This window comes from Carcharhinus amblyrhynchos, chromosome 6 (assembly GCF_965287045.1).
Source record: "Carcharhinus amblyrhynchos chromosome 6, sCarAmb.v2.hapA, whole genome shotgun sequence".
Taxonomy (NCBI): Eukaryota; Metazoa; Chordata; class Chondrichthyes; order Carcharhiniformes; family Carcharhinidae; genus Carcharhinus; species Carcharhinus amblyrhynchos.
The window spans coordinates 49342533-49356938 of NC_137329.1; the positions used below are offsets into that span (position 1 = coordinate 49342533).

At 40.3% G+C, this 14406-nt stretch overlaps 1 protein-coding gene across 1 annotated transcript in view; it reads left to right on the forward strand.

Moving 5' to 3' along the window:
* The window catches only part of LOC145343913 (triokinase/FMN cyclase-like), an 88041-nt gene that overhangs the window by 53289 nt on the left and 20346 nt on the right, over positions 1 to 14406 (forward strand). The window contains exons 11-13 of the mRNA XM_080190432.1: positions 6111 to 6230; positions 8912 to 9049; positions 10900 to 11006. Of these exons, the coding sequence (XP_080046558.1) occupies positions 6111 to 6230; positions 8912 to 9049; positions 10900 to 11006 (365 nt within the window). The remainder of the gene's footprint in view (positions 1 to 6110; positions 6231 to 8911; positions 9050 to 10899; positions 11007 to 14406) is intronic.

Here is a 14406-nt window from a genome sequence, read left to right on the forward strand (position 1 = left end):
ATGAATGGGATGGATAGGATAGAGGTGGAGAGACTCTTCCCGCTCAGAAAGGACAGTAGGACTAGGGGGCACAGCCTCAAGATAAAGGGGGCGCGGTTTAGAACGGAGTTGAGGAGGAACTTCTTCACTCAAAGGGTGGTGAATCTCTGGAATTCTCTGCCCGTTGAAGTGGTGGAGGCTGCCTCGCTAAATATTTTTAAGACGCGGGTTGATGGGTTTTTGATAAGAGAGGGGATTAAGGGTTATGGGGAGAGGGCGGGAAAGTGGAACTGAGCCACGACAGATCAGCCATGATCTTACTGAATGGCGGGGCAGGCTCGAAGGGCTAGATGGCCTACTCCTGCTCCTATTTCTTATGTTCTTATGTTCACCAGTGAAGAAATTTGAGTTAGAACAAGAAGATATGAATAGAGGGTACAAAAGGATCGAGAGAAAAAGCACAAGCAGAAGTCGGCAACAGAGGTCATTGCATGGAGCTTGAGAAAGATCAAGGAAGTCCCATGTAATGGATGTTAACATAATTGTAATGTGAGAGAGAACTGCTAGACTGAGTGTGAAATACATCAAAGGCAGCGCTCATGTAGAACATCCTGCATCATCTACTATGGCGGTCACCATGCTGTTGAAACAGAAGTTAGAGCAAAGCTATCATTTACCAAACCTATCATTGGGAATTCTTTCGAAATCCAATTGAATTATCAAATTACTCGTTGTGTGGAAAATACAGATGAACTTGAGAAATTGACATTCTGCAGAGAGGCACAAGCTGACTGATCGTTGAGGGTGCTGGAGAGGAATAGAAATGGACAAACCCAAAGAGAAAACATGACAATTGGAACAAGTTAGCAATTCAGGAGAATTTTCTAATAAACATAACAATAAGAAAGAAATCTTGAACATAGATGTAGAGTTTGATGCGACCACAACAAAAGGAATGTGGCAGTCCTATGAAAACTATGATTCTGTGATTGTTCCCTGATGATGACAATATTTTTCCTCTCACCATTAACCAGAGATTAACAGGATTAACCATATAAATACTCTGGCTACAAGAGCAAGTCAGTCTGGGAATTCTGAGTAATTCACCTCCTGACTCCCCAAAGCCTGTTCACTGTATACAAGATGTAGATATGCCGGCATTGGACTGGGGTAAACACAGTAAGAAGTCTCACAACACCAGGTTAGAGTCCAACCAATTTATTTGATATATTAGATAAGATTGATAAGATTACTATCAAATAAAGTGGTTGGACTCTAACCTGGTGTTGTGAGACTTCTCACTATATACAAGGCAGAAGTCCACGTATGCACCACCCTCTGGGTGAAGAAATTACTCCTCACCTCAGTTCTAAAATGTTTACCTCCTTATCCTTAAACTATGACTCAAACTGGGATCTGTTCCTGACTGAAAGCTTGAGAATGACTAGAAATGTGTAACAAAGATTTAAAATGTTTGTATTACATTCCTGAGTCTATTATTGTTGGCTAATAACAGCTATAACCTCCATTTATATTGTCTCTAACATAGTAAATTGTCCCAATACCGTGGAACATTCTACCATGTTAGGGAAGATATAAGTGGAGGTTGTGGCTGTTATCTGACAATAATGTGGTAGAGTACTCGCCAGTTACGAAGAATAGTGCAACTCTAATAATACACAAGAAGCACAACATCTTTCAGGACAAACAATATTGAAACCTTGAGAATACTTTTCTCTGAAGTTAGTTGCTTTAATTTTTATTTATCCTCAAAATTTTCTCAATTGTAGTGTGTTCATCATAATACTAAGATCCAAAATTTTGTAACCGTACCATCAAACTGTTTCTTCTTTGAACGTAAGATCATTGTTCTGTGATGATCTAGCCTAATTTATTGAGAAACAGTTTATATATAGATCTGATGGTAGTGGGTTATCGTTGATATTTGCTTACAAAGTCTGTTATAGACCTGATTGATTTGAGGTTACTTCCAACCTATTTTGTTAACACTTAAGCCTATAAATTTAAACACCCTCAAAGCCTGACTTCCAATTTTAAATCCTCCTTTGATCTTATCTATAACTAATTGCTCAAATTCCACAGAAACTTCCCACAAAACAATTGTCAGCGTTCATCATAACAATACCTGAGAGCTTTTCTTTATACTCGGAGAATATGATTGGATCCGCCCTCAGTTGAATATAACTTCCTTTCAGAAAAGCAGACCTAACTAAGTAGTACCATATCCCCAGCATATCATGCAAACCATAAATGCATATGTTTACTTTCTGCACTTCCCTTTAAAGGTGATTTCATAAATACTTACCTTTGAAAATTTTCATCTTGCAAAAATGTGGCTTTTATATTGATTGGTCTACATTTTCACAAATATCTGGCTAAAAGACTAAGGAAGTCTTCAAGATCACTTTTCCTACCATGGGGATCTTGATCTCCAAGTCTGTGCTCAAAATCCTGAGCTACTAGACTCATGTCAGCCTGATATGTTCCACCTGAAAGTCCTTTTTCCGTACATATCCATCTGTGCCATTTGGCTATTCCTTATCTGATATTTCAGTAAGTACCATATTCCTTCCAACTATCCAATTCTTTTGTTTTATCTTTCTTATTAAATTATCTTCTAATTCGTTTGCAGCCACTAAACCTTGCTGATTGTAAAAGCTCCTACTTCCAGTGGTATTTCTAGATTGTTCTGAAGTCCTTGTTCTATCACATAGCTGAGTTAAACTATGGCCTCTACTTTCTTTTATTCTTTTCATGCGAAGTAGGTGTCACTGGCATTTGTTGTCCATCCTAATAACTCTTGAACTGAATGGCTTACCAGGCTATTTCAAAGATCAGTTAAAAGTCAGTCACAATGGTGTGGATCTGAAGTCACATGCAAATTAAACTAGGTAAAGATGACAGAATTCCTTCCCTAAAGGGCATTAATAAACTAGATGAGCTTTTACAACAATTGATAACAGTTTCATGGCACTATTACTGAGACTAGCTTTCAATTGCAGCTTTTTAAAATTAATTAGTTGAATTTAAATTCCACTACGTGGGATAGGAACCCATGTTCCCAGACTATAAGCCTGCATTACTAGACCAGTGTCATTACTACTACACCACTGTTTCCCCTGTAATAGCTGAGATACCCTGTGCTTTCCCCGGCAGCAAGTTGACAATGTGTTCTAGATATCTGAACTTCCACCAATGATGAGTAACTCACCTCCTGACTTCCCAAAGCCTGTTGATAATCTACAATGCACACGTCAGCTGTGTAATAGAATATTCACCCTTGCCTGTGTAAGTGCTGCTCCAAAAACACTCAGGGAACTTGAGATCACGCAGGATGATCCAGCCACTGGTTTGGATCCCTTCCACAAACTTTCATTCCTTCCACCACCAATGAACAGTAGCAGCAGTGTGTACCATCTACAACATGCACAGAGGAAATCACCAAGGCTCCTCAGACAGCACCTTCCAAGTGCCGGATGATTGGAAAACGGCTAATGTTACGCCGTTGTTTAAGAAGGGTGCCGGGCAAAAGGCGGGGAATTATAGGCCGGTTAGTTTAACATCTGTGGTAGGTAAAATGTTAGAATCTGTCATTAAGGAGGAAATTGCGAGGCATCTTGAAGGGAATTGCTTGATAGAGAAGACGCAGCACGGTTTCATTAAAGGGAAGTCGTGTCTGACAAATTTACTGGAGTTCTATGAGGATGTGTCTAGGGCGGTGGATAGAGGAGAGCCGGTGGATGTGGTCTTTCTAGATTTTCAGAAGGCGTTTGACAAAGTGCCTCACAAGAGGCTATTGCAGAAGGTCGAGGGACATGGAGTTGGGGGTAGGGTGTTAGCGTGGATAGAGGATTGGTTGTCAAATAGGAGGCAGAGAGCGGGGGTCAACGGGTGCTATTCGGATTGGCGGATGGTGACTAGTGGAGTGCCCCAGGGGTCGGTGCTGGGGCCTCAGCTTTTTACCATTTATATAGATGATCTGGAGGAGGGAACCGAGTGTAGAGTGTCGAAATTTGCTGATGACACCAAGATTGGGGGAACGGCAAATTGTGCGGAGGGTGTGGAGAGTCTGCAGAAGGATCTAGATAGGCTGGGCGAATGGGCCAGGAAATGGCAAATGGAATTTAATGTTGGCAAGTGTGAGGTGGTCCACTTTGGTCGGAATAATGGTAGGAAGGACTATTACTTACGGGGCGAAAAACTGCAGCAGGCGACGGTGCAGAGGGACCTCGGGGTCCTTGTGCATGAGTCGCAAAAACCCAGCTTGCAGGTGCAGCAGGTGGTCAGGAAGGCAAATGGGATGCTGGCCTTCATAGCGAGGGGGATTGAATATAAAAGTAGGGAGGTCTTGCTGCAGCTGTATAGGGCATTGGTGAGGCCGCAACTGGAGTACTGTGTGCATTTTTGGGCGCCGCACCTGCGCAAAGATATTTTGGCCTTGGAGGGAGTGCAGAGGAGGTTTACTAGACTGATACCGGAGTTGAGGGGGTTGAGCTATGAGGAGAGGCTGAATAAACTGGGCTTGTACTCGTTAGAGTTTAGAAGAATGAGAGGAGATCTCATTGAGACGTATAAGATGATGAATGGGATGGATAGGATAGAGGTGGAAAGACTCTTCCCGCTCAAAAAAGACAATAGGACTAGGGGGCACAGCCTCAAGATAAAAGGGGGGCGGTTTAGAACGGAGTTGAGGAGGAACTTCTTCACTCAAAGGGTGGTGAATCTCTGGAATTCTCTGCCCGTTGAAGTGGTGGAGGCTGCCTCGCTAAATATTTTTAAGACGCGGGTTGATGGGTTTTTGATAGGAGAGGGGATTAAGGGTTATGGGGAGAGGGCGGGAAAGTGGAACTGAGCAGCGACAGATCAGCCATGATCTTATTGAATGGCGGGGCAGGCTCGAGGGGCTGGATGGCCTACTCCTGCTCCTATTTCTTATGTTCTTATGTTCCAAACCATGACCGCTACCATCTAGAAGGACATGTAGATACATGGGAACAGAACACCATCACCTGAGGTTCAACTCCAAGCCACTCACCATCTTGACTTGGAAATTATCACTGTTCCTTCACCATAGCCAGGTTAAAATCCTGGAACTCCTTCTCTGACAGCACTGTGATTGCACCTACGTTGCACTGACTGCAGCAGTCAAGAAAGCAGCTTACCACCACTTCTAAAGGATCACAGAAACATAGAAGATAAGAATAGGAGGAGGCCATCTGGCCCTTTGAGCTTGCTCTGCTATTCATCACGATCATGGCTGATCATCCAACTCAGGAGCCTAATCCTGCTTTCTCTTCATAATCTTTGATCCCATTCACCCCAAGTGCTATATTTAGCCACCTCTTGAATACATTTAGTGTTTTGGCATCAACAACCCATAGTTATTACTTCCAGTGGTAATGAATTCCACAAACTCATCACTTTTGGGTGAAGAAATATCTCCTCATCTCTGTCCTAAATGGTCTACCCTGAATCCTCAGACTGTGACCCCTGGTTCTGGGCTTCCCCACCATCGGCAACGTCCCCCCTGCATCTACCCTGTCTAGTCCTGTTAGAATTTTATAAGTTTCTATGAGATCCCCCCTCATTCATCTGAACTCCAGCGAAAAGAATCCTAGCTTCGTCAATCTCTCCTCATACGTCAGTCTTGCCATCCCCAGAATCAGTCTAGTAAATCTTCCTTGAGAATAACAACATCCTTCCTCAGAAAAGACCAAAACTGCACACAATATTCTAGGTGTGGCCTCATGAAGGCCCTGTATAACTGCAACAACATATCCCTGTTCCTGTACGTAAAATCTCTCGCAATGAAGACCAACAAATCATTTGCTTTCTTTACTGTCTGCTGCACCTTCATGCTTCCCTTCAGTGACTGGTGCACAAGGACACCCATGTCTTGGGGACAGGCAATGAAGTACTGCCCTAGCCAGCAAAGCCCACATCCTTTGAATGAGCAAATTAAAAAGTCACTGTAAAGGAAGCAGTAGGGCAATTTTTAAGTTACTAGGTACAATTTTATAGTGTCAGTGAATGATGAGAAATGCATCATTCTGATGTGCCTGTTCAGATATATTTTTCTGCAGTAAAATTCTGCTCTTTATTTTTCATAGACTCATACACTTCAGCTCCTGGCTGGCCCAATGCAGGGAAACATCGTTTGACACGGAAATGCAAGACTCTGAATGCCCCATCTTTAGAACCTGAGAACATAAATACACCTCCTGGGTCAGGTAGATGCTGGTCACATTGCTCATGTGGTTTGTGAGAGTGTTCGCGCAGAATGAAATATGACTGTACCATACACGAGCAAGTGTGGTGGGTGATAAAAGTTCCAATAGACAACAAAGGAGATAATAATTAGAATAAGAGCAAGAGCGAATGAGTCAAAAGAGAAAGGAGAGAGGGTTATAACACAGTCCTCTCATGATTCCTGCCTCATCCAACACTGGTAAAATAGATTATCTGATCATTTGTATTATTTTCTGTTTATGAGGTCTTGTACACAAGCTAGCTGCCACATTTCTCTTGAAAATAGCAGTGACTACACTTCAAAGATAATCTAATGACTGTTCATCAATTTAACACAGCGGAGGGGTAATTCACCTCATGGCTCCCAAGATTTGTCCACCATCTACAGGGTGCACATGAGGAGTGTGGTAGCATACTCTCTGACAGCCTGAATGAATGAAACTCCAACTGCATTCCAGAACTTAGATACCATCCAAGACAAAGCAGCATGCTTGATTAGGTACTCCATTCATCATCTTGAAACATTCCCTTCATGACTGGTGAACAGTGTCAGCAGTTTCTATAATCTACAAAATGTCCGCAGTAATTCACCAAGGATCCTTTGATAGCAACTTTCAAACCCACGACCTTGAACATCTCGTGCAACAAGGATAGCTGAAGCATGGGGAAATTCCCCTTCAAGTCACATACCATTCTGACATGGAACAACACATTGTTCCTTCACTTTCACTAAGTCAAAAACCTGTAGTTCCCTTCCTAAAGGCACTTTGGTGTACCTCCCCTGTATGGACTGCAGAAGTTCAAGAAAGTGGCTCACCACTACCTTCTCAAAAGCAATTAGGGATAAGCAATAAATGATGGTCATGCCAGTGATGCTCATCCTATTAATGAACTTAAAAATGAAAATGTAGTCTAAATATGATGTCCTTCGCTTTTATTCTTTCTAACTGCTATTTTACTGGTGTCTGTGTGATTCTCTTGTGAATCACTTGGAGAAGGAGTTGTAGTATCACACCTGGTAATGAACCATAGTGCTCTAAAAATGTGACAGTTTTGTTATAGGCTTTGATGTTTTATTCACAAAAAATCTGAAGTCCTATTAATGGGCAGGACTATTTGGTTTCCTAAACACCTACTTAAACCAGATGGACTAAAAAATTATAGGATTATATGCCCTACTCATCAGCATTATCAATATTTGTAAATTTCACCTTTCATTAAATGCACTGAATGAGTACATTGCTAGTGCCTTGAACATTTAGTAAGTCCATGTTACAGTATAGATTTAGGGCGTGATCTTACAACCTTGTCTTGCTCGTTGATTCGCATGACGAGATGGCAAGATTGCATGTGAAACAAAAAATCAGAAAAGCGCCTGTTTTTGCACAGGGTCCGATCTTACCAGCCACTTTTTCTGGGTGTGAACAGCTTCATGCCCAAAATGGGTGAGACAGTATTAGCATGCATTTGAATGGATATCAATATCATTAGTGAGTTCAGCATGCAATCGTCCCCGTCACTCACATTAATCACCTCGTTGGACAGACATTAGGCTGTTGAGAATTACAGCTGCTCGATATAAGTATGGTTCAGGCACAGCGCTGATAGAGGCGAGCAAGGAGGTGAGTATCACCAAGCACATACCTCCAGATACAGGGAGTGTCTCAGCCATGGCCATTGTGTGAGGTGGATTGGGAGGCTTGCATTGGTGCAGGTCTTTTGAGGGGCTTGTGCTGGTTTGGGGGACCTGTGGTCAGGGTCGCTATTGGCTTGGAGCTTGTGTTGCATGCATTTTCCTTGCCCAATGAAATGACACCGAGGAGTTGCATATGAGGTCAACTCCCAATCCCAGGGCCATTACAACGGTTAGTCTGCCATCTCTCTGTGGCTGACTGCAGACATCCCACCTCAGGCCCCACTAACAAAGACAAGGGTGCTCTGCACTTGTTAACATTTGTTTACCAACCTGAGGGGATTTAAACTCACGATCCTAAAACATGATGCTAAGTCTCTGAATCACTACTCCACAACCATTACCAATATGCTATAGTTCTCTACATACCTAGATTGTTCCAAATTGAAAATAGCACAGGAAGTTGACTCAAATGTGGCTAATAGCACTCATACAAAGGTCTGTTCTCTCAAATTAAGTCATACATGTGTGTTTATTTGTGGAGCGTTGAAGTACATCAGCCATCATAGTACTAAATGCCAGAATATTGTTCAACACCATTCACGGCTCCTCTCATGTTGAAGCAGTCTATGTTCAAATGCAGCAAGATTTGGACAATATCTGGTCCTGGGCTAACAAGTGCTGAGCAACATTTGTGCTACCACAAGTACCAGCAATGACCGTCTCCAGGAAGAGAGAATCTAACCATCACCCCTTTATATTCAATGACATAACCATCACTGAATTCTCCACTATCAACATCCTGAATGTTACCATTGATCAGAAACTGGACTGCCATATACATATCATGGCCGCATAAGCAGGTTAGATAGGACTCTTGTGGCAAACAATTGATCTCCTGACTCCCCAAAGCCTTTCCAATGTAATGCCCTTCATGAAAGCATAGTGCCATCTATTTTAACATATGGAAAGTTACAATGAACCACGTTTAAAGCCCACATCTTATATTCAATTTCAAATGCTTCACAGGTCCTTTCACGGATAAGATGCGATCAATCTTGGACATGATCTCCACCAGTCTGCTTCAAAAAGAAGAACTATTGAATGAACTGGATGGGGAAGCAGGAAATGGTGACTGTGGTAGCACACATGCAAAGGCAGCACAAGGTCAGTTTCTGAAAAAAGTTACTCTGGGCATTTGGGAACAAATGATGACAGAAAGTTAGCAATATTAGTGGATGATTCAGTAATGAAGAACTAAAACACCAACAATGTGAACCTTCAAATATATTTAAACCTTATCAAATTATCAACTCAGTCCCTTCCTTTGAGAAATATCTGTACACTGACTGGTGGCTCCAAGCAACTTACTCAGAAAGGTCTCTGAATGTTAATGCCTTCCAATCCTTCCCTCAAAAGTAAAATAACGTAACCTGTGAGTTTTATGTTTTGCTTCCTTAGTCATTGAATTGTTTTCAAATGGACATTGCAAAGCACAGAAAGTTTTTACATTGCTGTGCAAATGAGGAATTGGAATTAAGGCTATCTGATTCATAGAAGGCCTACCATCTGCTTAGTGTGTGCAACCCATTTAATCCACTGACAACTTCCTTTTCTTAATTTTTATGGTCACACGTTTCTAGAGTCTCTAGAGCATAATTTTATATACAATATTTAAACATCGCTTGTCAATGTTCCCTTTAAATTTTATTTTTTGTTTGTACCTCCTTCATTATGCTACCCATTTTAATTATTTTTCCATGGTCATGTAAGTATGTTAATTTATCACACAAAGCCTGCAGACTGCTGCCTATCAGGAACACTGTACATTATACACTAAATTCTGTATTCAAACATCAAGCTCTTTCGCAAAAGTTACTTTTTCCTTTTGTTGAGTGCAGATCTACAGAAGCTGGGTGTTCTCCAGTCCCTCATTCAAGCAATTACTGTTATAGTTAGGTACATTGGCTATACTAAATTCTCCCTCAGTGTACCCGAACAGGTGCCAGAGTGTGGCAACTAGGGGATTTTCACAGTAACTTCATTGCGGTGTTAATGTAAGCCTACTTGCGACACTAATAAATAAACTTTAATGTGTGAGTGCAGACAGCAAGCAACCTGTTCAACCTGTGAGGCATTGCACAGTCTATCCTCAGCTGACATTCATGTACGTACCCACTTTCTGGCAGAAATCAGTGGAAAGCAGTCAAGTGCAGGAATGCTTATTATTTCATCTGGCCAATTACAATGAATGCTACCACTGAATTTAGTCCAGTTAGCACGGAATGGGAATTGAAATTTTAGCCTCTCTTCAATATGTTTCAATATAATGGGCATTGCATTTGCCAACAGAGTCAGCGAGGCTGTTTAAGAAAGTTTTAAGACTGCTTCTAATGCATTTTATTTAACACTTAGTAACATCATTGTACAACATTTCCTACAAATTTTCTTAATTGCCTAGTTCTCCTCCCAATGCAATGTGTTGGATAACGGAAGCATTTTTAGAAACTTGTGCTTCTGGCAAAAAGCTTTGTTGCTAGGAATACATAGTGATGATTTGGACGGAGAGCTCAACGCGCCGTGAAGAGTTTCTAATGGATTAGCAATCCTACAAGATTTTCCGATTTTGATGCTTGAATTCCCATTGTGCAATTCCTGCAGAGAAAGCTCCATTTGGGGATGTGAATGATTAAATTTATTAAACTGTAGCAATATGATGCAATTTCAGCCCTCAATTGAAGGGCTGCATGCCTATTTTATCACCACATGTAAAATGGAATAGACAGATTTGGAAGTCACCAAAAAGAATGAAAAGTAATAAATGAAATCAGAAGCAAGGAAGGTTTACAGAAGAGGGCTGGTAAATATCTGTGTTACAGTGAACATGCAGTGTGAAATTGAGAAAGTTCAAGTGTACATATATTATGCTATAATAAGTTGTATGACATTTATTTCACATTAAGGAGTTGTAGTCTTTGTAAAATTATTTGACATCTAAGAATCTTTCCCTTTTGCAGCCATTAAGAACTTATTGACATCAGATGCAGTTCCTGGAAATGGTCATCAGCTTCTTTTATGCCTAGGCAAGTTGACACGGGACCACATGGGTGGGACTTCAGGTGCAGTAAGTCTAAATGATAATTTTATTTCCAATCAGCATGTAGAGAAAAACATGAAGTACAGTAGCAACAAATGACCCTATAGTTGGACTCAAAGAATTATAGTTTTTTTTGTGGACAATCAGTAAATGACTCAGTCAAGTTTTTGGTCATTCAAAATATATAATGCTAAAAATGCATCATATGAGAACACCAAAAATAGAAGCAGAAGTAGATGATATGACCCATCGAGCTTGTTCCACCTTTCCATGCAATCGTGGCTGATCTTAGGTTTCAACTTCAGCTGCTCCTTATATCCTTTAATTCTGTGAGAGTCCAAAAATCTGTTCATCTCAGCCTTAAAATGTATTAATTGATGGATTATCACAAACCTCTAGGGTATAGAATTCCAAAGATTCACAACGCCTTCAGTGAAGTAATTTCTCCTCATCTCAGTCCTAAATGATTGGCTCCTTATCATGAGACTATGTTGCCATATTTAAGATTCCCCGAGCGGCAGAAACAATCTCTATGTCCACCCTATCAACCCCCTTCCAGAATCTTATATGTTTCAATGAGATCATCTCTAATTCTTCTAGAAGCCAAAGAATATAGGTCCAATTTACTCAAATGCTTATCATAGGACCCTCTCATTCCAGGAACCAATTTAGTGAACCTTCACTGTACCACCTGCAATGCAGGAATATCATTTTTTAAAATATGGAGACCAAAACTGCACACAGTATTGCAAATATTGTCTCATTAAAACTCTGTACAGTAGTAGGATTTCCTTATTCCTACACTCCAATTCCCTTACAATAAAGACCAACATGCAATTTGCCTTCAGTTATAATCTCAGATGATATTACTACTGGACACGAAGGTCACAAAAACTTGTAAATGACTGGAAAAAAAATGTAATTGTTACTGTCTTTAAAAAAGATCTCTGATCAGAACTTTGCACTCACCTGACGAAGGAACAGTGTTCCAAAAGCTTGTGGGTTTACTAACAAATAAACTTGTTGGACTTTAACCTGGTGTTGTGAGACTTCTTACTGTGTTTAAAAAAGAATACATGGATAAATAGAACCACAGGACTGTCAAATGGCTTTTACAAAAGAAAAACATTAAACATGAAAAGTTTGACTATAATACAATATGCCTTCACTCTCACTTGTGTTTACAAGTTACACTGATTTTTAAGGACAACACAAGTTACAAAATGCATTGGCTGCTTTAATGTTCTCAGTAAATACACAGTCCCTATAAGATAATATTCTAAGTGTGGTCAGACAACATCCCACTCTGAAAGCAGAAGGCAGATGCCACCCAATTGAATTTATTTCTCCCCAAATCTCCCAGATGATTATTACACTGTTAGCCAATTGATTTCATTGACAAGGGTTTTCAAACTTTCACTCTCAAAAAGACATGCCTTAGAATCTTTGTTCAAACAATGTTTACCCTCAGCTGCTTCCAGCAAGGACTGACTTCCAGGATTTCCAAATCTCCTTTCAGTATTCCTTTGTTTTGAATAGCCATGTGCATTCCAGCTTTTTCACAAACTCTCAGATACCCAATCCTCAACTAAATACTATTTCTCTAAAGACTGGAATAAGGACACCAATCTTATGACTGCTTCAGATATTTGTGGCTTCTCATTAGCTAACTTCACCAGGTCCACATTTTTCAACTCTGACTTGTTGGCAAGGGGCTGCATGAACTGGAGTAACCTGAAACTAGTTGGAACTGGCCGAAGTTCACTCAGTTCTGTGAAAAAAAACAAAGAAAATGTTGTAAGGCATCAGCCCTTAGTCAGAGCGACAAGGTAATCCTACCTTGGACCTTGGGCTGGGGCCAATGAGGAGAAGACATGAAATAAAGGAGCAGGTTTATACCAACAAGGAAATTGAACAGGATAAGAATGGAGATTCTTGAACGAAGAGCAGTGAAACTCCAGAGATTAATAACAGAGAAGAGAAGACCCTACCTTGGGGATGTGGAGAAGCATTGAAAGGATGGATGGAACGCCTGGCTAGCATCTGCTCTCCTTTCTCAGGTATTATGTTTTACATTTTGTTGTTCCTCAGGGAGTGTCATGGAAACCTATTGGGTGTGCATGTAGACTGCAAATTTTTTATACAAACTGCATATTTTTTTCTAAACAGATGTACGATTGATATGTACACTGCCTAATAATGATAATAAAGTGGATTAGTCATTGAGATAGACCTGACTCTTCTCTTTTTACCAAGCTGATAATAGTTGTCGGTAAGATACAGACAATAGACTTCAGCTTCAATGAATAATTCCACTTATTTCTTTGACTTCAAATGTTCTGGAATGCCTCTTTTCATCCCCTGGTTTTTAGAACTAACTGTCCTTTAGTTCCTCTGTGTCTTGCTTTCTTGCCCATTACTCCATTGTTCTGCTTCTGGCAGAGCTGATAGAGCTGTTCTCACTCTAGCTGCTAAGCTCCTTCTGTTATATGTCCAAGTAAACTAAACTCAAAAGATCTCTTTAACTTAAAAAGTTGTCCTCATTGCTAAGCAACAACTCAAATCTTCTCCAAGCCCTACATTACCATTCATGCTGCAAACTCTCTAAGCACAATAGTCACATTTTAAAATGAAACCAAAAATCCCATTCATGCAAGCCCCTTTGTTTAACACGAATCTAACTAGAGTTTTACCCTGATATATAAATCTAAATTAAACTCACTTAAATCAACCTTATTGCTAACATCCAATACATGAACATTGATCTACCTGTGCTTCCTGACACTTCCGAATTGCTTGCCGTATTTGCTACCTTTGTGTTCCTTGTATGAGTGTATCCAATCATCTTTGAACGTCAATACTTAAAAGCTTCTCACTTTTTAAAAAAATTCTGCTTTTCTATTTTTATGACCAAAGTGAATAAATTCACACTTTCCTACATTATATCACCTTGCCATCTTGTTGTCCATTCAGTTCATCTGTCGATATCTCTTTGCAATCGGTGTCCTGCCCATTGCTTACCTTTTTACCTAGCTTTATCTCATCAGCAGATTTAGATATATTATTCTGTCACTTCATCTAAATCAGTAATATAGATTGCAAATAGATGCCCAACACTGATCCTTACATTGCCCCACTATTCACTGCCTGTCAACATGAAAATGCCCTGTTTATGCTTCCTGTTCATTAACAAAATCTCTATCATGCTAAGTTTCCCCAAACTTCATGAACTCTCATCTTGCCTACTAACCTTTTGTGTACATCTTATTGAATGCCTTTTGGAAATCTGAGCATATATTACATTGACTAGTTGGTCACTCTTATATTCTCTACTCGTTAAATCCTCAGAAATCTCTAATAATTTGCCAAACTGGATATCCCTTTCATAAAACCATGTTGACTTGTTCTAATCATACAATGATTTCCT